This window comes from Pezoporus flaviventris, unplaced genomic scaffold, assembly GCF_033815535.1.
Source record: "Pezoporus flaviventris isolate CSIRO_AGI_PZ_B2104156 unplaced genomic scaffold, CSIRO_AGI_Pfla_v1 ptg000020l, whole genome shotgun sequence".
NCBI lineage: Eukaryota > Metazoa > Chordata > Aves > Psittaciformes > Psittacidae > Pezoporus > Pezoporus flaviventris.
The window spans coordinates 5,879,214-5,906,743 of NW_026892568.1; the positions used below are offsets into that span (position 1 = coordinate 5,879,214).

At 45.6% G+C, this 27,530-nt stretch overlaps 1 protein-coding gene and 1 long non-coding RNA gene across 2 annotated transcripts in view; one reads left to right on the forward strand and one right to left on the reverse strand.

The window, feature by feature from the left end:
- The window catches only part of TMEM94 (transmembrane protein 94), a 48,917-nt gene that overhangs the window by 17,207 nt on the left and 4,180 nt on the right, over window positions 1-27,530 (forward strand). Inside the window, exons 4-28 of the mRNA XM_061455550.1 lie at window positions 2,077-2,196; window positions 3,024-3,151; window positions 3,728-3,864; window positions 4,523-4,719; window positions 5,475-5,626; window positions 6,219-6,321; window positions 6,634-6,720; window positions 7,214-7,330; window positions 11,128-11,184; window positions 12,932-13,036; window positions 13,632-13,796; window positions 14,047-14,253; window positions 14,420-14,732; window positions 15,471-15,644; window positions 18,751-18,853; window positions 20,082-20,299; window positions 21,493-21,674; window positions 21,849-21,987; window positions 22,622-22,737; window positions 23,413-23,512; window positions 24,890-24,998; window positions 25,517-25,706; window positions 26,262-26,339; window positions 26,710-26,795; window positions 27,377-27,458. Coding sequence (XP_061311534.1) covers window positions 2,077-2,196; window positions 3,024-3,151; window positions 3,728-3,864; window positions 4,523-4,719; window positions 5,475-5,626; window positions 6,219-6,321; window positions 6,634-6,720; window positions 7,214-7,330; window positions 11,128-11,184; window positions 12,932-13,036; window positions 13,632-13,796; window positions 14,047-14,253; window positions 14,420-14,732; window positions 15,471-15,644; window positions 18,751-18,853; window positions 20,082-20,299; window positions 21,493-21,674; window positions 21,849-21,987; window positions 22,622-22,737; window positions 23,413-23,512; window positions 24,890-24,998; window positions 25,517-25,706; window positions 26,262-26,339; window positions 26,710-26,795; window positions 27,377-27,458 — 3,465 coding nt within the window. The remainder of the gene's footprint in view (window positions 1-2,076; window positions 2,197-3,023; window positions 3,152-3,727; window positions 3,865-4,522; window positions 4,720-5,474; window positions 5,627-6,218; window positions 6,322-6,633; window positions 6,721-7,213; window positions 7,331-11,127; window positions 11,185-12,931; window positions 13,037-13,631; window positions 13,797-14,046; window positions 14,254-14,419; window positions 14,733-15,470; window positions 15,645-18,750; window positions 18,854-20,081; window positions 20,300-21,492; window positions 21,675-21,848; window positions 21,988-22,621; window positions 22,738-23,412; window positions 23,513-24,889; window positions 24,999-25,516; window positions 25,707-26,261; window positions 26,340-26,709; window positions 26,796-27,376; window positions 27,459-27,530) is intronic.
- Window positions 1,608-27,461, reverse strand: LOC133270380 (uncharacterized). The gene is made up of 3 exons (XR_009743754.1): window positions 27,367-27,461; window positions 18,392-18,519; window positions 1,608-2,025 (listed from the first exon to the last, which is right to left on the reverse strand). It is a non-coding gene; the product is annotated as an uncharacterized LOC133270380 (long non-coding RNA).

Here is a 27,530-nt window from a genome sequence, read left to right on the forward strand (position 1 = left end):
AGACTGGAGCAGATGTACACGTATTTCAGGACCCTTTTTGATTACCTCTGGGTTTGCTGCCTTTTCCTGGTCGCTGCCTGCTGGGATGTGGCACTTTCCAGGCAGTGTGTGACTGTACTAGATGTTGGCATTAAGTGCAGTTTTCCTCTCACTTCATCTGTAGCTCTTGATGCATCCTTTGGAAGCAGTTTGGTGTCTAAGCAGACTTTGCTTTCCAGTTAAAGTCCTTATTGCTCATTCTGTGTCTTTTATTTATCTCTCTGCTCTCCCTGTGTCGGAGAGGATGTTTTTGCAGGTGCTTTGTCCCATACAACCCTCAGTGGAGAGGCAGAAACCTTTACTGTCACTTGCTCCTTGTTGCTCTCAGGCACTCCCGTTTGCAGCACTCCCGTGGTGCAGCAGCATGTTTGCTGCCATCTTCTCCTCTGGGAGTCTTTGAGAGACTCCTATGTTTAGTCCTGTGCTGATGTTACCTGGGTTGCTTCCAAGAGCACCACAGAACTGCTTCCTCTCTTCCTAAAACTGACACAGAGGATGAAAACTGCAGCAGGATTATTTTTAGTCCTGTAAAAGGGCAGCTAGAGCAGCATCTGCCTGGCCAGAATTAGCTGCTTCAGGTTGTCCCTGGTAGGTGGGGAGTGTGTGTGTGGTACATGGTCGTTTCAAGAGCATCTGTCTACTGTTCCTTGACACTCAGTTACACTTTTGGATTGGACCATCAATGCAGATGAGTCTGAAGTCCAAGATCGTAGTTTCTGGTAAATGCTCATCATGAAACCACTCAGCTGAGGAACAGGAAGAAAACTGCAGGTCCCAGTGAGCTGCACGTGCAGAGCTGAGTGCATGCATGCAACTCCCAAGAGCAGAGCTGCTGCACTTTGAGACCACGGTGGCTTTGGCAGGGCTGGGAAGAGCTGGTGACTGCAGTAGCAGGAAGAGCTGCAGCTCCTGCCTTTGCTGGGCTGTGTCACACTGGTGGGGACCGGAGGGGCAGCTTCCTGCCTGCTTTGTGTTCAGAAGTGCTGTAAACAGTATGAGACACCTGAACGCTTCTAACATGCAGGATATCCTGTGTCTCTGCACCCTCCTCGAAGTGTTTGTATGAAGACATGCAGTGCAGATGGTAACTTGTGTTGTCCAGCTCCCTGCTCTCTGCTGTAGCCCTCTCAGGGACATCTGCCTGCTTCTCCTGGTTAATTCTCTTTCAGTGATCTGGTACCCACCTCGCAGCAGGGATTTGAAAGAAAGGGAAGTGCTTTTGTTCTTGCCTTGCCCAAGAAATGCAAGTGTTCACTCCACTTTCTTGTCACCAGCATCCTATGGCAATCTATTCCAGGTGGCCTGTTCTTGGGTTGCATCCTTTCAGGCTGCTGCTGCTGCCTCTTTGCTGACCAGTGATGGAGCAGTGCTCTGGACTCTGTGCTTCCTTCATGTCTAGATGCCTCCCTCATAAGTTTGTGCAGTTCACCACTTCAAACTCTAGTGCTTTCTCTTGTAAATGTAGAATTTGATGCTGGAGCCTCCTCCTGAACTGATTCATGGCCTAGCACTTAAATTTGGCAGCTTCTGTGTCAAATACCCACAGGCAGGACTCATAAACAGAAATTCATAATAAGCAGTTGTGGAAATTGGGCCACTCTTGTTTAGAATTGCAGATATTCTACTACTCTAGTTGTTAGTACCATTAGCAAAACCCATCCTGTTCTACTGTAACTGTGTTCTGTTGTCTCTACAAGCTGATACCAGTTCAAGCCTGCATAACCTTGGAGCTGAGCAGCCTCCCTTTGTATTGTCCTCAGCCTGTGCTGATTAGAATCTTGTTTCACAGCAATGACTTTGTATTGTGCTTTGATAAGGTGTTTATCTGGCACAGTTTGTTTACCTGATACTATCGAAGGGCTCCAATTCCAGCCAGCAGGCTAAAGTTCACAGGAGGGAAGATGATTCCAGGAAGGTGCAGAAGCAGACTGGTGATGATTGTGGGGCATTCCTTGTAGGGTGCTCAGTCAGCCTCCAGGAAAAAGCCTAACAAGGACATAAGGAAGCACTAACCGGTTTGCTTTTCTGGCACCTCAGGATGAGATGACTTCAAGTTTGGGCCTCACCACAAAGAAAGCCCTCACCATCCTGAGAGACCAGTTGTCAGCACTGCTGGAGGGGCATCAGAAGGAACGGAAGAAAGTGGCTTCATGGAAGGTGAGGCACCAACAGCACAAGGTTGGGCACTCAGTCTCCTCAAAGTAAAGCTGATAGGTGGGGAGTGTGTGTGTGTGATAGATGGTAGTTTAAAAAGCATCTATCTGCTATTCCTTGACACTCAGTTACACTTTTGGATTGGACCATCAATGCAGGTGAGTCTGAAGTCCAAGATCATAGTTCCTGGTAAATGTTCATCACGAAACCACTCAGCTGAGGAATAGCTGAAGATGAAACAAAAGTTGGCTGCGTTCCCTGTCAGACTGATCCTGCAAAGTACCTGGGTATAGAACTGCTGAAGTCCTCGGGAACAAAGCAAGGCATCTACCTAAGGATATATTTTCTCCCAGCACTTCTCTACTGGATGCTGGAACTCAACAGAAGCTTTGCACCTGTGAAGGATCTGAGGGCTTCAAGAGCCACTAATGGCAGTGGGGTCCATATTAGGTGAAGAGCAAGAGCTGTGAAGCTCAACAGTCTCCCTTGCCCACCGTGTTTGTCTGGCACGACAAAGTGCTGGTGTTTGTGCACAGTACTTATGCACAGTGCTTGGTTAGTGACAGGGGGGCAGCCTGGCACAGAAGCCTTTTCATTCTTTCAGGCAAGAGTAAAGCAGAGAGAGTTCACTTAGACCCACCAGTTGAGCAAGCATTAGTGCTGTAGCATTCCCATAACTGATCTGAGATGCTCTCTGTCATGTTCAGGGGGTTTTACAAAGTCCTGTTCACCCTGGAGTGTCCACTGCTGCCTTCCCCCTTCCTTACTGTGCTTTTCCAAGCCTTTGCCTCTGTATTTCCTAAATGCTGTCTGCTGCTCTGCTTTTGTAGGAGGTGTGGAGGAGCAGTTTTCTGTACCATGGTAACCGTTGCTCCTGTTTTCACTGGCCTGGTGCATCTCTGATGCTTCTGGCAGTGCTGTTGCTGCTGTGCTGCTATGGGAGCCAGCCACAGGGGAGGTAAGAACAACATCCTATGCTGGGTAACTGGAGCAAGGTGACAGTTTTATATTGTCTTGACACTGTGGCTGATAGAACGGTGTTGTCCCTCATTCTGTGCAGACATGAAGACATTAGCATGCACTGGTAATTCTGTCCCTATCAGTCTGTTTCATAGAACTTCAGCCAACTTAATCCTACTTCTAAAAGACCCATAGAGTGTCCTATGGAGAGACTGAGATGGTTTTGCTACAGCATTCCTAGATCTTGAAAAATCCTAAGGCACTATCAGAGCCAGGAAGGATTTTGAAACTGGAGAAGTTAGTTGCTCATAGTGCTATCACATATGCCATAGCATTTCCTCACTCTATTTGTCAGGCTACTGTTTAATTGGGAAAAGACCTTTCAGACTTCTCAGGTGGCATTATCCTAAAGAAGTGTGATCATAGCTCCCCTGCTTTTCTTTTTTAGCCAGGAGGCTGTGGGATGTAGGAATAAACAACCAAGCGGGTGTGCATTTATCTCTGTGGGTGGCTGGCAGTGTATTCTGCTCATTAACTCAAACCTTCCTGCTCTCTTCTGTTTTGCTGTGCAAAGCCAAGGGGCTGAGATAGTCAATGCACTGGCACTCTTCCTCCTCCTCCTCTTGGATCTCTTCATAATCGGGCGTCAAGAGAGGCTGAAGTGCAGAGAGGTGGAGAGGAGACTTCAGACAATCATTGAGAAGATAAATGGTGAGGTTCCTTCCGTTCATCTGTCTCTTACTTGCATTTGTCTTTTCCTCCTGTTGGATTCTTCTCCAAACCTGGCCAGATATATCACTAATTGGGCTTAGTAGCCTTGCCCTGTGCTGCACAGAAACACTGAGAACTGTGTCCTACTCCTGCCTCTCCTGTACAATAGTTATTTTGAGCTATCATGTGGCCATGTGCTTCCAATCTGTGTGTTATCAGGTGGGCGTCTGTTATGTCTGTGCTTTGGAGTAATTTGAATCCTCAGTAGCCTACAAAAATATCTGCCTTAGAGCAGATGATGAGAGAAGAATACGTGGGGTTGTACCACAACAGAGACCAGAAGGAAATAAATTGCTGTGCATGAGCATCATCTCAGTGGGGCTTTCAACCTGAGGAGGTAGTTCAGTTCACTGTGGTCGTTTTAAGGACAGACTTCAGCTTTTCCATTGTACAAGTGTGTATTTGAGGTTATAGAATGTTTAGTTGTTAATACTGGGTGGAAAGAGGGGGGAAAAGACATCAAGGAGAAAGAGAGAGATGCTAAAAGATCAAAGGCTTAGCCCTGGAGGACCTATAGCCACTACAGGATGTAAACTGATGTGTGATTTGCCCCTCCAGAATTGTTATCACTTAATTCTTACACACCTTCTGCTTTCAGATACACTTGGCAAGGAGGTGAAATGGCCAGACTCCATGTACCCTGACCTCCACATGCCTTATGCCCCATCCTGGTCCCTCCACTGGGCCTACAGGGATGGTCATCTTGTCAACCTGCCTGTGAGCCTGTTAGTAGAAGGAGATGTCGTTGCCTTGAGGCCAGGCCAGGAGTCATTTGCTTCTTTAAGAGGGATTAAGGTAATTTTCTTATTTCCCTGGCCTGTAACAATGTATTTCCTGGGATTTTTTTGCTAATACTCTAATTGCAAGAGTACAGATTGTTGGAGTGTTTGATTTCTTCTGACCTTGAAAATAGTCTGAAATTCCAGTTCAGTCAAGGATGGTGCTTTGTTAGGCAGACTGCATTTTCCCTATGAACTCCTAAACCCAATGGGTGGGAGACATTAATGTGATACCAAAGGACCATATTTCCATCTCTTCCAGCTCAAGGGGAAATTGTAATGTGCTGCTAAATAGAAGTGAAGTGAATCTATGCAGTAGATAAGACATGCAAACCCCCTACTTTATCCTGGGGTTTATGTGGAGAAATAAAGTTTGTCTACTTTGACCTTCTCCTTACCACTAGCTTATTATAAAAGAAGATAATATAAAATACATGAGGTAGAAGTAAATCTCAGTGAAAACGTGCTTGAAGAAGGTTGGAAGAAGTTTAAAGCCTGAAATCTGCCTTTGCTGGGTTTTATAACTTTCACTCCAAATGCCACTTGTCATGCCATAACCAGATGTGCTTGAACACAAGCATCTCATTTTTACTTCAAGTTTGAAGCAACAGTTTAGCTAATGAATATTTGAGAGCTGAGAGAGGGAACTACTACAATATGAGTGACCAACACGTAGTGGGGATCCTGCTGGACTAAGCCTCCAGTCCCTCGCAGCAGGATTCCATCCAGCCCCTGACTGTGCAGCCTTTGACTCTCTGACCTTTTCCCTAGGATGATGAGCACATAGTTCTGGAGCCAGGAGATCTGTTTCCACCTTTCTCACCTCCACCCTCGCCAAGGGGGGAAGTGAAGAAGGGACCTCAGAACCCTCAGCTGTATCGTCTCTTCCGTGTCTTGAAGACGCCAATAATAGATAATGTCAGGTGGGTTAAACACAGTGCTCAAGGCCTGCCCTTGTCTGTGTCCTTGTGGCTGCCTCATGTTGGTGAAGAATGAGACTTACTCGTCCAGAACAGGAGATTTCAAATATGCTGTGCTGTGTTTTCTTTATACCTGGCAGTTTTCTAAGTCTCTTAACTCTGTCTTCAATTGCCCACCTTAGCTGGTAGTTTAAGCTAATACATAAAACCACATATTATGCCAAGTATTAACTGTTGAGGACATTACTGTCCAACTAAATTTGAACAAGGCAGGGAGGTCACAGATTTCATGCATTTGACATAACCAGTGATATGACAGCCTTTGGTCAACTGGAGATACAGATCTCTGAATGTCCTGTTGGAGTTTCAATACACATTGGGGTGATGGAGCCTTCCTGTTAAGCAGGTGGGGAGTTTGCTCAACAGCACTGCAAATTCACCATGGCAAGTGCAAAACTGTTATTGTAGGATTTGGCTTCTCTTTTGAAGTACATCCCCATAGCATAGGGTGAATGCAGTGTTCTAATCTCTCCTAGGAAAGTGCAGGGCTGGGGTCTTGGTTGCTGAAATCTCAAGCTCTTTTCCATTTTTTCAGGTGGTGTCTGGAAATGGCTTTGTCACGTCCTGTGACAGCCCTGGATAATGAGAGATTCACTGTACAGTCAGTGATGCTGAAATATGCTGTCCCTATTGTACTGGTAGGTCTCATTTCAAGCCTCTGTTGTTGAATATAGCCATGTTTTGTCAATAAAGGTGAAGAATTTGCAGGCATCAACAGGAAGTTGTGGCCAGGCCCTGCCTTACACAGCTGACTCAGTGTGTACCTTGGGTAGTTCAGAGAAGCAAAGATGCTGAGCCATCTAGCTGAGAGAGCAGAGGGAGGAACTGTGCCAGCAGACCAAGTGTATCTTCCAGACTTTCCCAGGGCTAAGAGTGTTACAAAGCAGTGGAAACTCCTTCCCTACAAGCAGTAGTAGTTGCTGAAAGTGCCATCTCTGTTTGAATTGCAGGCTGGCTTCCTGATCACCAATGCTGTGCGCTTCATTTTCAAAGCTCCTGGAATTGCTTCTTGGCAGTACACTCTTCTTCAGCTACAGGTAAAGAGCTTTGAGCTCCAGTACTCCTCCTTCCAAGAGCACCACTGAGGCTGATTCCCTCCTTCTGTGAATTGCTTCATCCTGTGACAGCATCCTATGCACTCCCTTGTGCATGCTGGATCCAGGAGGTCTCAGTGGAGCAGGACAACAGCTCTACCCTTGCCATTCTTACTAGACTGCCCTTTACATTTCTTGCTCCTTCTCACTTGCCATATGTCTGTGTCTATATATATGTATATATGGTATCCTTTGCCTTTAAACTTGCAAGAGTTTATGCCAAATTGAGCAGGAAAAAGAGCTGCAAGTTTATGTGATTTATTCATTCCCTCCATTATACATCCCTCTTGTGCTTTCCCTGGTGCTGCACTGCCTCCAGTGTCCTTCATTCCTGCCATTGCCTTTTCCCCATCCCCTCACTGTCATGGATTAGGTGTCGTGTGAGATGTCTGAGTCCTTGTCTCTGTGCTTGCTGGTGATTACAAATCCTTTTCAGGTGAATGGTGTCCTACCCATCCTTCCGTTGTTCTTTCCTGTCCTGTGGATTCTTGCTACAGCCTTTGGAGAAGCCAGAGTGTTGGCCCAGATGAGCAAAGCCTCATCCACCTCACTGGTAGGTATTTCTCCACATCAAACTATTGCAGAGCAAAGGGCAGGAGATGAGAAGGGCTGCATGAAGGGAACACAGTGAATTCAGCAGACATGTCAGTTGTAAGAGCTTGTTGGATCTTTGCCCAGCTGTGCCCTCTCCCTGGAGCATGATGTGACTTCTTGAGCAGATGTTCTAATTTTTTCAACCAGTGATTCTCTAAATCTCTTCAAGGCAAGTGCTTTCTATCCACTAAATATAATCTGCCAGAGGGGTCAACATGGAGATAAACACCCTATGGTGGCTGTAACTGGGCAGTGTTAAGCCACTGAGAAGGAATGGGATACATGAGATCCTCTGCAGTCCCTGGTTTTAACATGTGGGCTCTTTCCTGAGCCTCCGAGGCTTCTCTTGCAGGCATGGCCTTTGCAGTAGTCAGGGAGTAAGAGGAGTTTCTGGTGGCAGTGCTGGTCTGGGGAGCAGAGTTTGGCAGTCTGATGGGTGTGTGATCCTGAACTGGATGCGCTGATGGGTGTCTCTTGTTCTCTCCTGGTGGCACAACACTGCCTGGTGAGATGCACCATGTTGCTTGTCTTCAGTGCTAACTTCTGCTATGCCAGTACTTGGACAGTTTCTCTCTCCTTCTTGTCCTTCTTTGGCCTCTGTGGTCTTGGGTCTGTGTTTTCTATACTCTTCCCTATAGGTTGTACATGACCTGTGTCCTAGGAGGGAGGACACATTGCCTCCCTCAGTGGTGTTTGCACCTTTACCATCTCTTTTCACTTTACCTTTCCAGCCATTCTTGGCATCACTTGTTTTTTGTCTTTGGAACCTTCCTCTTCCCCATCACGTATTGCTATTTGGCTGGGAAAGCCATAGCTCCTTGGCTTCCCTGCTTCATCATTCTCAACATATGCATTTGCCCTATCACCCATACTTGCACCTTCCTTGTGTTCTTTCCTGTCTTCTCCTTTTTCTTGTCCAGGCATCTCATTCTGTCCAGCCAGCTCTTTCTGTGATGTCTCAAACATGATCCTCCATCCTTGCTGCTGTAGAACCACCGCTGTGATGTGCCTTGGTCATTCCCCCTTTGACTAGGGCAGTCTTCTCTTGGCCTATTTTCTTCCTTCCTTCTCCCTACTCTATTCAAAATGTAGCAGGTAAGACCCTCTTCCTCTGCAGTCCCTTGGCCTGTGTGATGCTCTTTCCACCTTCTGCTCCCTCCCATCATGTTCAAGCTGTTTGTTGCCCAGTTTTTCAAGGCCATAACCTGGTGAGACGTCCTGCAGGACACAAACCAGTGTCCCCCAAGACGAGCCCCTGCCTCAAGTTACATTACTACAGTTGGACTACAGCAGCATTCCTTATAATAAGGAATTTGATGTTGGTTTGAAAATGTTTGCACTGCCTTTGAGAGGTTCTTTCAGTAACTATTTACCTTCACTGCTAAAAATGGGCATTCTCTGTTAGTGGGACTTTTTGTAGTATCTGATTTCCAGCCCTTGGAACATTTACATCTTTTGTCTCCTATATCTAAGAGCACATCAGTCAAATTTCTGGCCTGTTGTAGCTATCAATCCCTTTTACCATCTCTACGGTTAAGTAAATAGTTTAAGCACCTTGAGTCATTATAAGCATATTTCCCAACCCTCTAATCTTTCTCTTAGCTTTCCTCTGAGCTTTCTCCAGTGCTTCAGGATCACTGTAGCATTATGAACCCCACAAAACCTTCCAGTAACAGTTGTGCTTGTGCTAGATTTCAGAATAATTTGGGCTTTCTACTCTATGTTCATTTGTTAGTGCAACAAAGGATCATACTAGATCTTTTGGCCACTGCTTTAATAAAATGGGCAGTTTTTATTCAGCTGATAATCTACAGTTACTGCTTTCTGAGTCTGAGTCCTCATCCTTTAAGTCCAACCTGCGTTTTTGCTCCTAGCTATGCCACCTTACTTTTATGCCTTTTGGTGTGCATGAGTTTGCTTCTTTACCAAGCAATCCATATTGTTCTGTAACAACACTCTGTTCTCTTTATTCCTGGACCCTGCCCCAAACTTGGTATAGTTTACAGTCTCTTTCAGTAATGGCTTTTTAGTTTTCTTTCAGGCTATTTATAAACTACCTAGATTTGTCCCTGCCTGAGCATCCTATTGCAAGTAATTCCTCAGTTTCTCTTCTGTTTGGGAATAGTCTATTTCTAATATATTTAACAGAGGGCCTATTTCTCTATTATTACTCTAGTTTTGTTAGAAAACCATTAAAGCATTTTGTGTCAAGTCAAAGTATAGAATCATAGAATGACAGAATGGTTTGGGTTGGAAAGGACCTTAAGATCATCCAGTTTCAGCCCCCTGCCACAGGCAGGGACACCTCACACTAGACCGTGTTGCTCAAGGCTCTGTCCAAGTACCGAGTGATCCATGTCAAAAGCATTACTTGTATCAGTCAAATTTGTAATTCTGTCCAAAAAGATCTCACAGTAGTTCCATGAGATTTATTACTCACATACTTGTGGTGTTTGGCACTGGATGTATTATTCCACTTCTTTTAATTGAGTCTCATATTAGCTGCTCTGTTATTCTGTCTGAAATCAAAGTCTGTCTGGGTCCTGCTCTAACCTGGTTTGTTCTCCTTATCCTTTTTAGGCGTTGGCACCACTTTAGCTTTCTATTGCACTGGGACTTAATCCATGCTCGAAGGCTAGTGCTAAATCAGCAGGAACAGTCAGAAAGTTGTCCAGACCTGCTAATTTAAACATAGTTACTTTCAGTAGCTAAGGGTAGAATGGAAAATATTTCATAGTTATCATATGGTATGATTGTATCACTGGGTAAGGAATAGCAGTATTTATCTTGCTTTGCCTTCAATATCGTTTGCCTTGCCTGCAATATCATTTGCAGTGTCTGTCTTCATCAAGCAGCAGACTGGTTTTAATTACATATTGATATACTTTATCTTACTTTTATGTTAACTTTAACTTCTATTTTCACTTCCACTCAAACCTGGGCTTTTTGAATTTTCCTATGGGATTACTTAAATATTAATAAAATTATTAAATTAATAAAATATTAATAAAATATTGTTAATCAATTCTTAATTCTTCTTCTTAGCTCTCAGTTTAAATTATTCCTGATGAATCTGTCTTGGTAACTGGTCATTTTTAAAGTGCATTATTATTGGGGTGGTGTTTCATTTCTATACAAATGTAATTGCCATATGCACTTATGCTTATGAATATACTTCAGTTTAAACTGTTCTTCAAAATGACCTCTACTGTGGAATTCCTTTGTACTAGATGCAGATTTTGAGTTAGGACATTTCCCAGTATAATTCCAGGATCATTCCATGGCAGTGCCTTGCTATAATGTCATTTTCTCTCCACATCCCATTTGTATCACCTCATTCGTCTGTGTCCATTGTATTCCAGGCACCTGCTTTTACACCCACTTTCCTAGCTCCCTTAACTGACCCATATAGCTTAAAACCAGATCAGTCTGTCCTAGCTCTTTCTGTCTAAGAATAAACATCCAGAAACAGCTTCCTCTGGGTGTAATTGCTGTTATTTTCTCTGTAGACATATAGGTAATGACTGTGTGTCGTCTGTGATGTACAGCACCAAGCACTTTGTGCCTCACAAGTAGATAAAAGACATAGTCCATTAAGGACTTAATTGCTTGGATGAATTATTGCTCTGCCTTGGTATTCCCATTGAGCAGGACTCCTGTTTTCTCCTCTCTGAAGGCACAGTATTGAGGGAAGGATGTTCCTCATGACACATGTCTGAGCACGATTATACTAACTGGTCTCTTCTCTTGCTGCAGCTTGCTAAGTTTTCAGAGGACACTCTCAGCAGCTACACAGAGATGGTATCTTCTCAGGTACTATTATTATGGTTTTCTTCCATCTTCACTGCACAGCTTCATGGTATCCTTTCCTTTCTGATCTCCCGCTTGTTCCTAACTCCTTTTTACTTGTGTCACTTTTTCACTGTCACTCATTTGCTGCTCTATTTTGCTGGTTGCATGGCTTTCCCTTGCACCTTCTCATGTAAATGCTGCTCTGCTGACCAGAGATTGAGGTGACTTTGATACGGAGTCCAGTTGTGCTTTTCTGAATATTGCAAATGGTTTGATAGCACCTTTTTTCTGTCCTGAAGAGCATACCTCTTTGAAGCCCTCCTGTTCCAGGAGTAAAATAAGCTTTTTATGGTGTGTGTCAGAAAGAAATATTTTCCTTGTACCAGAAAAACCTCCTTTTCTAAGCCAAAACTGAAGAACAGAGGGGATGGTGGTCAATAAAGAGGGGTCCTTGGCTGTTCAGGCTTTTTAAAAGCCTTATCCTGTTTCATAGGCTCCTTAACAAGCTTAAATACATTACTTGTGCTTCCAAAGCTGGACTAAAAGAGCACTCAGAGGACCTTTTTCTGGGGAAGGAACTGCATCTGGCCACTCTATAAATTGAATCATCCAGATTAAACAGGAGGGTAGAGGAAAGACACTTTTCTGTCTAATCTGGCATTAAGATTCCCCTTTCCATAAGGAGGCAGATGGACTCCAGAAGTGATTAAAATCCCAAGTTATTACAAGAATCAATTCATATCTCCCTCCCAGCCACACAGAGGAATGCACGTGGATGCACACACACATGCATCCTTTGATGAATAGTTTATTTTCTCTCTGTGACAGTTCGTTTAGCCAAGGTGCTTTTCAGGTGTTCAATGGGAGTGATTTGAGCTGAAGCTCCTCACTAAAAAGCTCTGCTGCTTCACTTTTATACCTGTGTAACATTATTGCTTATGAGAAACCGATTTAAGTAAGAGCTTTTTTTCTACCTGATTGTTTTGCATTTGAGTTTATGGCTGTATTAACACTTGGGATCTAAGGAACTTGATCTAAGGAGCTCTGGGGGAAGTGACAGCATTCCAGAACAACAGCTAAAAAAGCAGTAAAAGAACACTGCAATGCAAACCTGGCTTTGCTGGCTTTAGGAGCTTGGGTTGATTGCCACCATCCAGGCTCCCTCTGCAGCAGTTTTGTGTTGGAAGATGAAGGTGCCAACTCAACATTTTCATTTTGGAAAAGAGCCCTTTCAGTTTATTACCACATTGGTTACAATTCATTTGTAATGGTGGAGTAGGGCACCTTGGCTTTGTTTCCAACACTGCCACTGCCTCTGTAAGTAACCTTGGCCAAGTCACCTCAGCACAGTGACTCCATTTACCCCCATTCACTCATTATGGTGATCATAAGCTTAAGGCTTCAAACTCCATAACCCAAGTGGATGAGAGTTCCTTTAAACATACTAAGAGGTAACAACTGATTCACCTCAAATAAAATCACTTCAGAATTCCTTGCTGTGTTTTTTGGTAGTTTCAGTGAATTCTCAATTCAGTCACTGTTAGCAGTGATTCTTCCCCCTCTGGAAGGGGGGAGAAATGCCTTTCCCTTGAGAACATCAGCACTGTATCAGTTACCAGGTTCCCATGGAGGCTGATGTTTATCTCACAGTGTATCACTGTGTTGAACCTGAAAGCAGGTAATGTCATACTCCCTTTTTTCCTTCTCTCCCCTCATCTTGCACTGAATGAGCCTTTCACTGGCTGATGTCCTCTGCTTCCCTTGGCAGGAAATGATACGCTGTATCTGGAGCCACTTCCTCTGTGTTTTAAAAGGCAAATCCCCAACTCTGAGCTTCACTTCCAGCTTGCTCCATAGTCTGGGATCTGTCACTGTGAGTATTGCTGGGTTGTTAGAAGGAGGAGCCCTACACGAATGCTTCATTTGCATCCTTCACATCATCCTTCCCTGAGCATAGACTGTTAGCAGTCAGGTCACTGTGCTGGAATTAGAAACCCTTCAGGCACCTGTCTTTGTAGAGGAGTTGATAACTGTCTTGTCTTGTCCAAAGAGCACATTTACAGGCTAAAACAATGGTTAGAGATACTCTGTGGCATCTAATGGGATGTCTGTATTTTCCAGCTCTGGTTCTGGTCCCATAGCCCTCTTGAATCCTCATCAAGAACCAGCTGAGTAGGTCCTCATAAGGTACTAACTGATGAAACAGGCTGAGTAGTTGCTTCCTTCAGTGGTCTTCATGCTTAGTTTTGCAATATCCTGAGATAAAACTGGTGTTAACCAACTCCTCAATCCTGCTAGAGCAAGGAATTCTTGGAGGGTTAGTAAGTGCAGTTTCTTAGACAGAAAGTTGGCACATGTCTATTATTCCGTGTGTTTATTACTCTTGTGATATTTACAGCTGTGCATGAGCACTGAGATGTGTTTTCACTGATATTTTGCCTTCTTGGGGGTGTTGTGGGATGTTCTAGGTGCTCTGCTGTGTAGACAAGCAGGGAATTCTTTCCTGGCCAAACCCCAGCCCAGAGACTGTTCTGTTCTTCAGTGGGAAGGTGGAACCACCTCATGATAGCCATGAAGATCTGACTGATGAGCTCTCTACACGGTCTTTCTGCCATCCTGAGATGGAAGATGAAGTGAGTAATATGTGAGCCATAATGCAGTATTTTGGCTCTGAACATGGTTTGACTGACGTGTACAATGTGGAATTATAGAAGGGGCCCTTTGCTTGTAGAGAAATCCTATGTTATAATTCTTTGCTTAAAGGATGAAGAAGCAGCGAGGATGAGACACTCTTCTATAGGAGTCCTAAAGTAGCAGGTGAATCAGTAGTGGCTCATGTTGAGCCACTGAATCACCACTGTTCATTTTGTTGGTTTCTTGCAGCCCCATGAAAGAGATGCTTTGCTGTCTGGCCCTCTGGCAGACACAGTCCACATGGCCAACGAGCAAGAGAGGAACAACTGGTCTAGTGACCCTCCAAAGGCTGCTGATGCCCATACCCACCGAAAGCCAAGCAGAAGCAAGCATCCCTCTGGGTCCAATGTGAGTTTTAGCAAGGACACAGAAGGTGGAGAAGAGGAACATGCACAGGTAAAGCATACTGACGGGGCACACAAGTGGTCTTTTGTACAGCTATAAGACAGACTTAAACCTACAGTGTCCCGTTTCAGGAATTTAGTGGGGAATTGCCTGTGGGATTCTAGGCTCAAGCTGTATTCTTTGTAACCAACTAGAATTTTCCTGTCTGTTGGCCCAGGTTGGTGACAGTGAGGCGATGACTTGCGAGGCTGAAGACTTTGTGTGTGACTACCACCTTGAGATGCTTAGCCTGTCCCAAGACCAGCAGAACCCCTCCTGCATCCAGTTTGATGACTCCAACTGGCATATGCACTTGAATTCCCTCAAGCCTCTGGGCCTGAATGTGCTGCTCAACCTCTGCAATGCCAGTGTGACAGAGCGTCTGTGCCGCTTCTCTGACCACCTCTGCAACATTGCCCTCCAGGAAACTCACAATGCTGTGCTGCCTGTCCATGTGCCTTGGGGCCTCTGTGAGCTTGCCAGGCTAATAGGTAAGGAGGAATTGGATGAGCAGACACAGAGAAATCAGAGCTGTCAATAGACACTTAATCCTTAGAGAGCACAAGAAAAATACTTCCCCAGTCCTGGTTGCTGAGAAGGTGAAATTACAGACCTGGCTCTGTTCACTTGCCAGAAGAGTCTTTTCAAGAGATTGGTTTTGGCAAGTTCTGACATTGCAGACACTATCAAAGGAACAAATGTCATCAGGGATATTCCCAGCCAGCCCTGGCTAGGCTTGGAATTCTGCTTGAGTCTGCCAATCTCAACAGGAGACAAAGAATACCTGCTAATGGATAGACAGCTGCCCTGTCTTTACAGTAGTGCTTTACCAGCAGTTTGGGTATAAATGATGTGAAGTACCTCAGGTTGTTCATAGGTGGGAAAACTGAGGCACAGGGGAGATAAATTGAAGGTAACACTAGGGTGGAAATCTGGAAGCTCTTGAACTCACTGGTGTGCTTGTCCTTCAGTGTCACAGTTCCTCTCTCCAGTGAACCAGAAGCATGAAAACTGTAATTATTGATAACATCAAGTCCTTCTGAATGATTTTCATCATAGATCTTGAGCCAGCTTGATGTAGCTGCACAGTGAGCACAGCTCAGCTACCTATTGCTGGGGAGACGTCAGAATGAGCATGGGCAAAGCGGGTGGCACAGAAGCAGAAGGAAAGACCTTTCCTCTGCTTTTCTTAGAGCCTGTTTTTGATCCTTGTCGTGCTCATGTTTCAGGTTTCACACCAGGTGCTAAAGACCTTTTCAAACAAGAGAACTATTTGGCCTTGTACCGCCTGCCAAGTGATGAGATGGTCAAGGAAACAATCCTGGGGAAGCTTTCGTCCATCACCAAGAGGAGACCACCCCTGAGCCACATGATCAACCTTTTTGTGAAGGACACCACTACCAGTAAGACTGCCCCTTCCTTTGGGTATCTGCTTGGTGCAGGATGATCTTTTCCTGCAGAGAGCCTAGGAAATGTCAGACTGGAATAGTCTGGAGTCCCTGTGGGATGATAGCCTTGCTCTGCCCATGGGCAGTACAGATGTGCTCACTAAACCTTAGTGATCAGTGCTATAGCATACGGAAGGGGGGAGTTCTTCCCAACTCTGGCTTACTCCAGGATCATAAACAACTTTTTAGGATTATTTCAGCATATAGGAAACCTGGTTTCTGGGACCAAATGGCAGTGCAGGGCAAAGTGGGGGCGTTATTTGGTTTTGAATAGACTTCATTATAATAGTGAGACTGGTACTGCACAGGGTTCAATATTACTCAGGGTTTTAGCTTCACATGCTAATCCTTCTGATAACCCAAATCAAAACCATTATCTTTGTGAGTTGTCTAGTGTATTATATTGCGTAGTCCATTTCTATATTGCACAGTAATAAGAAATCACAGAAATCCCATGCAAACGCATGGTAACCACGCATACAATACCTGAAGCCATGCTGACTTCTCCACTCTTAATCCTTCCTAGTCTAATAGGAACAGGCTAGGATGGAAAGGAATTATAGCTGGGTACCATGAGGTCTTAAAGCACCTCAGCAAGATTTAACAGCTTGCCTGTCAGAGCTCTTAGTCTCTTCGTAATACCTTGAATTGACTGAAGTTGGCTCTCTGGAGTTGACTATGTTTGAGATTGAATCTAAACTATTATTATTCTGCTGGGCAGAGGTTTATCAGGTAAACTGGCTTCTCTTGCCCAATTCCTCTTAAATCTTTATCTTAGCCTGGGGAGGAGCTTTTTCCTTTATCCTGCTTGCTGCTCTCCTGCCTTTGTGAGCAAGAATTTTCTGATGCTGAGATTCTTAATGTAGCAAAACCCCTTTAATGTTTCATGTTGCCTCATTTCAACTCCTTATCCTTCTTTTTAAATGGTTTAGTTTAGAGGCTGGAGCTCAGACAAATGTGTGTGTGACCTGGATTACACTGTCTAGAGTACATGCTAAGAGGAATTTTGCCAGTGAGGTTAGTTAACCATTGGAACACCTCTTGTCCCTTGAAACTTTCTTACGTATACAAGCTGAAGTAATGGATTGTGCAGATGACATTGGCTGCAATTGAATGGCTCTGTTTGTGCAGTCAGAGCAGATGATCACAACTAACCTCTCTTGATCCATTATTTGTGAATAAATCTTTGAGTCCACCCATTCCCAGGACGTGCTGAAGTCAAAGGGAGATACATAATAAATTCTCCAGCTGTAGCAGAAATAGGAGGCAGCTTATCTGTATGCTCCCTTGCTGTTCCATGGAAATATGTGTCTAACCATCTGGCAGCGTTCATCCCACATCCAATAGTAACCACATAGAAATGGGGGGCTCACCGTCACTTTCAGTGGAATAAAGTGGCTTGATACCGTCTCTGCCTTCCTTTGCTATAGCTGCACTCCTCCATTCCTTTTGCTCTGTGTCACTGGCTCAGCTGTAGCAGCTTGATTCTTCCTAATGAGTCCCAGCACTCTTGAATGGCTGTCATACTCCCTGTCCTATTCATTAGTTTTCTCCCTTGTGCCAGAGAAATCCTGGCCTTCAGCTTCATGATTTAAGAAGGGAAGAGGCTGAGCTCACTTCACTGGCAATGAAAGCGGAATTAACTCCTTCCAGTTTACAGTGCCTACTGTCACTACCATTTACCCCTTAGGATTGTTGTGCAGGATACTGATGCTGCTGAGTAGGAAGTGGGTTGCAGTTGCTGTCAGGCATGAATATAGGTATGTCTGTGGTCATCTCTATGCTCTTGCTCTGTGTCCAGGGCATAGTTTTTGCATGAATCAATAAACATCTCTTACTCCCTCTTTCCTAGCAAGGACTCTCTGACCCTAGGAGCAAGGTGGGCAGGATTAGGTGTTCATACAATACAATTAATCAGAACTTGGCACAAGTGCTCCTTTGTGTCCCTGAGACAGGCTCCTCCTTTCACACGCGGCTCCTATTAGTTGGAGGTTTGTTATGCTGATAAACTTGGCCTGAGATGGCTATTCATAGCAGAGAGCTGCTCTGCTTTGGAAAATCCTCCTGTGTTCCTGAAGGTCCCTGCCTGGTTTGTGCCAGTGGATATTCCTGGTTCTTGGTTTCACCAGCTCGTGGGAGCATTTGCCCTCAGCAGCAATGCCTGCAAGGAGCCTTTGGGCACATTTTTCTTGGCAGTGAGGCTTTGTCATTAGATCAGCTTTGAAGCTGTTGGGGGCAAAATCATGGAGCAGCTGGAGGAGGGAATCTCCACTGGGAAGTCTACGTGTGTGCAATGTTAATGTGTCAGTGCAAGTGAAAGGTAGCAGGAAGTATGAACGGGGAGGCAGCATCCTTTCCCTTGTGTCCCGTGCCTGGGACCTGCATCAGCCAAGTGCTATCACACACCTTTGAGAAACACTTTTTAACACCTCCATCTACAAGAGGGAACAGAAGATTTTAGGTCTGTATTAAAGAGTGAAGTAGTTGAAGATAAACCAGGGCAAGCTGTGGTGTCTACTGAGTTTCAGTTCTTCTCTGATCACAACAGGAGTTACTTTTGTAGAGTCTGTTATGTTGAACTTCTAATGCACCCAGATTTAACAAGTTTTCAGGACCCTTTGTGAAGCAGGCTGCTATCTAATGGGTCACGCTGTAGAATTACTTTCCTGCTTGAATGGAAGGTACTCAAGAACAGCTCTTACCTTTTAGATCCAATCCTGAGGTGAAACTGAATGCACTTTCCAGTGGAGGTAAACTTTGATCCTCCGTCTCATCACTGATGCTCGTAGTCTCATGGGAAGAGGCACACAGGGATAACTTTTCTTCTGTTCTGTTGAATACAGAAGCAAGATATTATCCCACCCATTGTAGGAGCAGGATTGTTACACAGTGTAAGGAGTGAATAGGAGCTGACTTTGGGGCTCACATCATAACCTTGTCAAAGGGGCTGTTTGGAGTGCATCAAGCCCAGTTTGCTTGAGCAGAAGGAGCGGTTGGAATGAGATCCCTTTCCTAAGAGCCTGTATGTGCGATGCTGACTCGTTGTTCTCCTACACTTCAGGCACAGAGCAGATGTTTTCCCATGGGACAGCTGACCTCATCCTTGAGGCCTGCACAGACTTTTGGGATGGTACTGACATCTATCCGCTCTCTGGCTCTGACAGGTAGGCACCGTGTCAGTGGGTGCAACTGCAGAGGGAACCAGATCACCCTTTGCTAATATTCCCTTTTCTGGTGTTCATTAAGCTATTTAATAGAAACTTCAAGCAGGTTATGAACAGGAGCCTTATAATTAATGATAATGAATTGTTGAAATTATAGCAACATAAGAGATTAGCAACAAGCAATCTGTTGGGTTAAGACTAAGAGGCTTACTGTATCTGTTAACACATTAGCCACTTCTAGTTGGATTCTGTTGTGTAGTAGGACCGTGAATTATTATCAGGTCATGTGCTGGTGGTAGATAATTTTTTTTGTTGTTCAAGACAAATGACTTGTCTTACACCAGATACAAAGTGATCAATTCTACCTGCTGCTGCCAGCTTCAAGCCAGTCCACCACAATGCAGCACACCCTTTTAGTCCTGCTGCAGGATCTGGCAGTGTCTGTTGTATTTGCATCTATAGGCTAAATTTCTGTTCCCACTAGCAGAGCAGAGATGTTTAGTTTCATGGACCAGCAGCACATTATTCTTCTTCCAAATCTGCTTACCCTTAAGTGTCAGAAAACTCCCACTGGTCCTTTTTGGAATATCATCTTAGAAGCCAATGAAAAATGCCATGTATAGTCTGATACGTTTCATTTGTGATTTCAGCTTAGAGAAGGAACTTTACACTATTCCAGTGACTGAATATTGACTAAATGGAGACTTCACATACAGCTCCTGGGAGCCAAATCCGAAAGGGGATGGGACAGAAGTCTGTTGCTGTAACTACCTCTGCAATAGATACTATTGTCAGAGTTGTCAGTTCCTCCCCTGGTGTTAGTCTCCCTACGGATAAATTCTTTCTGATGCATTAAGCTTCTGCTGTCATGCAGTGAACTTCCTTGGAGTCATCTGGCAGCCATATAGAGCATATTCTGTTAATAAATGCATTCAAAGAGCACTGTGTTCATACTCATCAATCTGTCTGATGAGCAAACAGAAACGTTCACCACTGCCCCTGCTGGAATATGTGTTCTTGTTGTCCTAGTTTGTTGTTCCTAGTGCCTGTAGCTTAGAAGATGAAAAAACTCTAAGGAAAGGCTTTTTTAGAGCCTCTCATCACTCCTCATGGAATACATTTTTCCAAATACCCAGCTGTTGATTTCTACATTGAACTGCAGTGTCCATTGTCAGAAATGAGGCATATTTCTGCTGAACTCTGCCTGGCTTTTCTCTCTTCCACACAGGAAGAAGGTGTTGGATTTCTACCAGCGAGCTTGCCTCTCAGGATACTGTTCTGCCTTTGCATACAAGCCAATGCATTGTGCCTTGTCCTCCCAGCTCAATGGCAAGTGCATAGAACTGGTGCAGGTCCCTGGGCAGAATGCGATCTTCACGTGCTGTGATCTCCCTGGGACAACCCCCATCAAGCAGAGCAGTCGGAGGAATAGCTGGAGCTCAGATGGTATGTGCTCTCTGTGCTGTCTATAATAAGTTCTGCTGCTGGGCCAGGTGCTTGCTCTCTGCTCAGTCTAGCGCTGTAAGAACACTGTTATTCAGAGCAGCAGATGGAAGTTGAGAGCTAAGGGTTTCTGAAGGAGATGCGTTTCCAGAGGAAGTAAGGATGTAAGAGCTGGAAGGTATGTTTCTGGTTAAGTTACAGTGAAATTCTTCTACTTGAGGGAAGTCTGTTTCTTAAAGCAGGCGACTCAGAGTCAAGATTTCTGGTAATTCAATACTTGGTTTGCTATTTGTCTGATCCTATGGAAATCACATGTGTGGGTTTTCCAGAGGAATTCCATGCATGGTGGTATGTGACTATTCTCCCTTGATTTTGTTGCTGTGCTGGAGGACTGGAGTCTCACCAGGTGGATTGTCCATCTCCTTCAGAACAGTAATGGGACTGAGAAATAAGCACATAACTCCATTTTCTTTTGGAAAAGCAATCCTCATCTCCTTCTGCCTTGGTCTCCCATTCTGTAACGTGTAAATTATGGGATTCCCAACTGCTGGGAGACATTTGTGACTGTTTTCAGCACACTCTGCAGTCCCACCTGTGGCAAGCTTTGCAACTGTGTGAAGCGTTGTATTATTTTCCTCATGCTGCATCCAGCTCCCATTCACCACAAGCTGAGCTGGTGATGGTGAAGGAACCCTGTCAAAAAGCCTTTTCAGGCTCTTTGGGGGCATCTGCAATGTCACTGGAGGGAATATGCTCCAGTTCCTTTGTATCAGCCCCTCGTACTCTGATGCCACTCTGTGTCTAGCTAGACTGCCCATGTTGTTTAAGCACAGCTTGATGTGTTTAAAATACACATGTGAATATTATGCAGCACAAATCCTTTACCTTTCTGCCCCAGTTCTTTGTGACTGATTCCTGTCTTCTGTTTTGTTTTTTCCCCCTTCCATGCTCACTGTTTCGTGCTTGTGTTCTTGGTCACACATGTGGGGATGTCCTGATACCACTTCTGTGACTGGGTATGCTGGGACAAATGGATGTGTCTTCATCTTTCCTCCTGTGTGTGTATATCTGCATGTTTCTGGGTACTGTGTCCTTGGGTGTTACCTGGGTGGCCTCTCCCACCATTTGTACTTTGTGTGATGCACATGTGGCCCCTCATGTCTCAATGTGATTGCGTGTTGTTTGCATGCCTGAAGAAGGGATTGGGGAAGTGATGGAGAAGGAAGACTGTATCCAGGCTCTGAGCGGACAGATCTTCATGGGAATGGTCTCATCTCAGTATCAGGCCCGGCTTGACATTGTCCGCCTCATTGATGGATTGGTCAATGCCTGCATCCGTTTTGTCTACTTCTCCCTAGAAGATGAGCTCAAAAGCAAGGTAAGCTGCCTCTGCTGAACCCTGAACTTGCATGTCCCCTGGCTGGCAGACTGGAGAGTCCAGCACCAGTGCAATCTAAGGTTAATCTGATTCAGCTAATGGGTCCAGAAGGTACCAGTATGGCACTGCTCTGCACCACTCTGGCACTAAAATCTTCTGTCTGCTCGTCTGCAGGTGTTTGCTGAGAAGATGGGTCTGGAGACTGGCTGGAATTGCCACATCTCTTTAACACCTAATGGTGATGTGCCTGGCTCAGAGATCCCTCCCTCTAGCCCCAGCCATGCTGGCTCTCTGCACGATGACCTACACCAGGGTGAGAGAACCATGCCTAAGCCACTTTGAGTGTTCCTGGATGGTTCTTTTAAACCCATTCCTAGGTTCCTGTGTCCTCAGCAGCTACCTGAGCCTTCAGAGTTTTGAGCACAAAACTGGATGGGCCCGAGGTGTGTGTGTGTGTGTGTGTGTGTGTGTGTGTGGGAGAGACTGCCTTACATTTATAGCCTTTCTACCTAGGCAGCACTACAGTTGTTAGAAGCAGACATCCTTCTGCCATGATTTTACAACTGCTCATTAATGCTTTTGGTTCTTGCTGGGGCCCTGCTCAAGCCACTGAGGGTCTCTTGCCTGTGCATTTTGCTTTCTTCTTACTTCAGCTGGGATTTCTTTACTCTTTTCTTCTTCTAGAAGAGAGAGGAGAACAGATAAACTACTGTGTCTCAAAAGAGAAGAGCCTGGGCTCACATCTCTACCTCTGAGCAGATTAGTCATCTAAAAATACTGCATTTTAGATGACTGAGTGGGATCTAAGTGTTGCTAACCCAGAAAATCAGACCTCACATTTCCTATCTTCATCTTCTGCAGTGCCACGTGACTAGACCATGTGGGTGGCACAGGGATGGTAGAGGCAGGGTTGTGCTGATTGTTTATGCTGCTGCTTTCTGCTCCAGTTTCTCGAGATGATGTGGAAGGGCTTCTGCTGATGGAAGAGGAGGGGCACTCAGATCTCATCAGCTTCCAGCCAACAGACAGTGATATCCCCAGCTTCCTGGAGGACTGTAACAGGGTGAGGCCCCCTTTCCCTGCCTTGTCCTGTTGTTATGGCCATCAGCATCATCTGCTTACTTCTAGAGGGAATTCCTCTTCAAAGCAGATTAACTGGTTTGCACTGTGACTCCTGATCTCCAGCTTCCTATCTGGAAGCTGAGAAGTTGAGGGTTCTCTCAGTTAATCGCTTTTACTGAACAGGGGTTTTTGGAGTTTAGGAATGGAGATGACCACACACATAATAGCCTTGAAAGTCACATCTCAGTCCATTTGTGTCCCCTTCCCATGTGCTGGGCAGGCAGTGGGAACATCCCCACCTTCTGTGCAGACAGAAGAAACTGTCTTTCCTCCAGCTATAAGCCATGGCTTGTGCTGCCCAGTAGCCAGGTTGGGACAAGCTTTTCCTGTGCCATACAGAGCTCAGGCATGAAACAGAGCGAGTTGCTGGGAGGCAGCACATAGTCTCTGACGAGTTTCTCCTCACAGGTAACAAGTGCTTAGAAATCCTTGAGCACAGGTTTATCGTGCTGATCTTACAACCCCTGAAGGCAAGCACGGTTTAGCATGTCAGTGTGGGCTTTGTACGGTGGCTTGGGAAAGCCACCTTCTGTCTGCAGGGACAGACAGTTCCTTCTGCAGTGCCTCTCCCTCACATGCACACTCCCCTGCTTAGTCTTTTCTTTCTCTTTTCCAGGCCAAACTTCCCCGGGGGATCCACCAGGTGAGACCTCACCTGCAGAACATAGACAATGTGCCTTTGCTGGTGCCCCTCTTCACAGACTGCACCCCAGAGAGTAAGTGGCACAAAGCCTGGGTCTGCCCTACTCCTGCCCATGAATACCTTCCCCGTCATTTGCTCTGGCTCATCTAGGTGTGGACAAGGGGAAGGGAAGGGGATCCAGCCTAGAAATCTAGAAGGACATTTTGATATTAAAACCCCTCTATTTGTACCTGTGGGAAGCCAGGTGTTAACTTCATTTCAGTGATGCTGTTTCCTAGCTACAGAATTGGGCTAACAACTGCTGCATTCGTAAGACACACTAAAGCAAGCATCCAAAATACTGCTGCCTTCTATTAAATAAGTATTATCAGTGTGCTAGAAGACTCTGACCTCTGCTCACAGCCTTCCCTGCCCTTACATAACTTGGAAATCACTTCCCAAAATGGTTTTCCTCTTGCAGTGGCTGTTTAAACCTTTTGCTTTGCAGAGCTTTTGATTACAGGGACCAGAAAGGACACATTTCTTATCTCTGAGAGATACCATTTTATCTAAGAGATGGGCTGAGTGCTCAGCTGGCCAATTCCTGTCTACAGGTATTGGAACTAAAGTGTAAGTTCCAAGCATCATTAGGTGTTTTACATACCTCCGGGCACAGTTTACAGAGTGGCAGTGAGACCTGGGTACAGCCCAACCTGCCTAACCAGTCAGTGCCCAGGAGACTGCCTCTCTTTCAGCAGAAATGGCAGTTTCCTGCTCCATCTAACCCTTGCAGTGCTGCAGACGTGGGTGCACCAGTTATTAGCGAAGCTGTTTGCATAGGAGTCTGCACAGGGTGGGTTTGGGTTTGGTTGGTTTGTTGTTTTCTTTTTTCCTGGAGCATTCTAGAAAATCCATCCACACACAGAGCACTGTGCATAAAGCCCCAGAAGAAAATGCACATCAAACAGCAGCTTTGATTTAGAGGCCCTAAGAGGGTGTTGGTAAAGAGATTGATGTAGAGGTAGTGGTGGGAGTGCAGGAACAGGGGCTGGCTCTGAGTATGGCTAAGCACAGCACTGCTTTTGGAGTAGTTTGTTGTATTCCCTCTGTTCCTTTAGACTTAAGACAGTAGGGATGTGCTGTTGAGCACATTTTAAAGCTGTAGGTTTTAGGTTTTAATTATTTAGGTTTATTTAATGTTCTGCTATACCTACAGCTCTGGTCTGAAAGAGATGTGCTAAAGATGCAAATCTCTAGGCAATAGTTCTGGCAATCACAGCTTAGTTCCTGCCTCCTGCAATTAATCAGCTGTGTACTTTGACTGTAGATCTCATTGTACATGAGTGATGAATATCAGTTGGGAGAACTCGAAAAGCTCTGACTGCTTGTCATCCAGCCTGGGAGGGGTGTATAAAACATCTGTGAGCATGATGAGGTAACACACTGGGTTTCTCCTTCTGTCCCTTTACAGCCATGTGTGAAATGATCAAGATCATGCAGGAGTATGGGGAGGTGACTTGCTGCCTGGGAAGCTCTGCCAACCTGCGGAATAGCTGCCTCTTCCTGCAAAGTGACATCAGGTAGGACAGGATCCAAACTCCTCCTGCTGCCTTTACCTTATGCTTAGCAAGTGCCCAGCCATGGGTCACACTAGATCTGTGGGTTGTGCAAGGGGATGCTCACAGCTGCTGTCCATTATGAACTGCATTTGTCTCCATAAGAAGATCTGGGTGGTACTGGATGGGATGATTAGCTAGATCCCTAGACACACAGGTATTTCTCTCCATCTTTGAAAGGAAGATGCTGAACTATTGTGCACCAAGTGGCATTACACATGCTTCTTATTGGGTGGAAGAGTGGAAATGCCCCTTTGGATTAGCCAGTTTGTTAACATTCAAACACCAAAAACCCAAATGTGTTCATTATTTCTCTGGGAATTACAGAAAGTCCAGGAAGCATGATCCTAAATTCATGTCACAGCTCAGGACTTCCCTGCCAGCAAGGTAGATAGAGGTGGCATAGCACAGCACAACTGTACAAGCTGGACTGCGTTGGAACATAGGTTCTTCTCCCTAATGCTCCTGTGTTGTGCTTGCAGTATAGCACTGGACCCTCTCTACCCATCTCGCTGCTCCTGGGAGACATTTGGCTATGCCACCAGCACCACCATGACTCATGTCTCTGATGAGCTCACCCCTCTGCAGCTCTCAGGACAACTCAACAGCCTGCCTTGCTCCATGTCCTTCCGCCAAGAGGAGAGTACCAGCATCATCAGGCTCATAGAACAGGTAAGCCAGGCACATTCCCTCTCTAACACTCAGCCCTCTTCCTGCAGCTCACAGAATGCAAAGCCAGGAGCTCATGTGAGCATTCTTATGGAGTTACCCTCAGTAAGCTGCCAGCATTAGCTTTGCTCCTGTTTCCTGTCCTTTGTTCAGGAAGCACAACAGATACACTCTTCCTGCCTGGCCCGACCAGTCCAAGGTGTAGGGGATGGTTTGGGAATGATGCTTTGTGGCCACAGAACATGAACACTATTCAGCTGGATAAAGTAGAAGCTTGCAGAGATCCCTAGCCAGACACCAGTGCAGTGCTGGGGAGAAGTGGTACCCCAGAAAAGCCAGGAGGTTTAAACTTAACCCTTGTCTAAATTCTCCCTTCCCTTCACAACCTCTACATGTACGCAAGAGACCTTCCCCTGTTGCTTACAGTGGGTCCAGATCCTCTCCCCTCCCACTTCCCCTGCAGGCCCCATGTCCTGCCCCTGTCTGCCAATAATTGCTCTTGGCTGATAGCTGCTCCCATCACAGCAAAGGGCTCTAAGGGCTTGTGCTTCCTTCCAGGCCAGGCATGCAACCTATGGGATCCGCAAGTGTTTCCTCTTCCTGCTGCAGTGCCAGCTGACCTTGGTTGTCATTCAGGTGAGTCCTGCCTTGGCTGGGGACAGCATTTAGCTCAGAGGACAGGAGTGCTAGCATGGATGTGGGTGGCTGCAGTGGGGCAAGTGAGGAAAGTAGCCTTTAGTCAGGTTTATACAGCATCTTTGGAGAAGGTACAGACAGAGACTATGTGATCTCAGCTGTATTGCCCCTTCTCCCTGATGCTCCTACAGGGGGTTCTTTTCAAACCCTTTTATCCCTGGGGAAAAGCATCCCCAGTAGCCTGGAGCATGTGCAGTGGCAGCCTGGTTACCAGCTCATCCCAGTGTTTTGTGGGAGGACAGTGGCATCTTGGGTGACAGGACTGTCCTAGCACTGCTCATGCTCTTCACTGTGGGTTGTTCCTGTGCAGTTCCTCTCCTGCCTGGTGCAGCTGCCCCCCATCCTCAGTACCACAGACATCGTGTGGCTCTCCTGTTTCTGCTACCCACTGCTCAGGTGAGTCTGTCAGGGTGGAACCTCCTGCCTCCCACCCACAGGATGCACAGACCAGTCCCCCAGCATCACTGTGTCCATGGGAAAAGGAGGCTGCATGGTAAGAAGGCTGGAAGGCTTCATGGCACATGACCCACTGCATGGTAAGAAGGCTGGAAGGATTATTCCAAACACCTTCTTTAACAAGGTGCTTTAGAACATAGGAGCATTTATGTACTGCTGTGTTAGGCCTGCCTGCTGTCTGAGAGCTGCTACTATCTTGTGGCTTGAACCTCCAGCTGAATATCTTAGTATCATTAATCCTGATACTGCTGCACTGATTGTAGGGTGATGGAGAACCTTGTGAGTCAGGCAGAGGTCAAAGTACCATGGGTGATGTGTTCTCTATCATACATTTGGAGGTCACCTCCCTGTTTGCACCTGACCTAACACCTTTTATAGCATATGCTTAAGGCAGTGGCCAGGTGAGCGCCAATGCTTCAAGCAGTCTGAGGAGGTTATTCGGGTTCAAATGTCAAACAGTCAAAAAAGAAGAGTTCTGGTGCCTGAGCTTGTTACTGAGACACTAACTTACCTTTCTGCAGCATCTCACTCCTGGGCAAGCCTCCCCACAGCTCCATCATGACCATGGCAACAGGAAAAAACTTGACTTCCATTCCTAAAAAGGTAGGTGATCCATCAGATTAAAACAGTTTACATGTTTTTCTCTTCTGCTTTGTCCCAGTGTTGATGCATAGC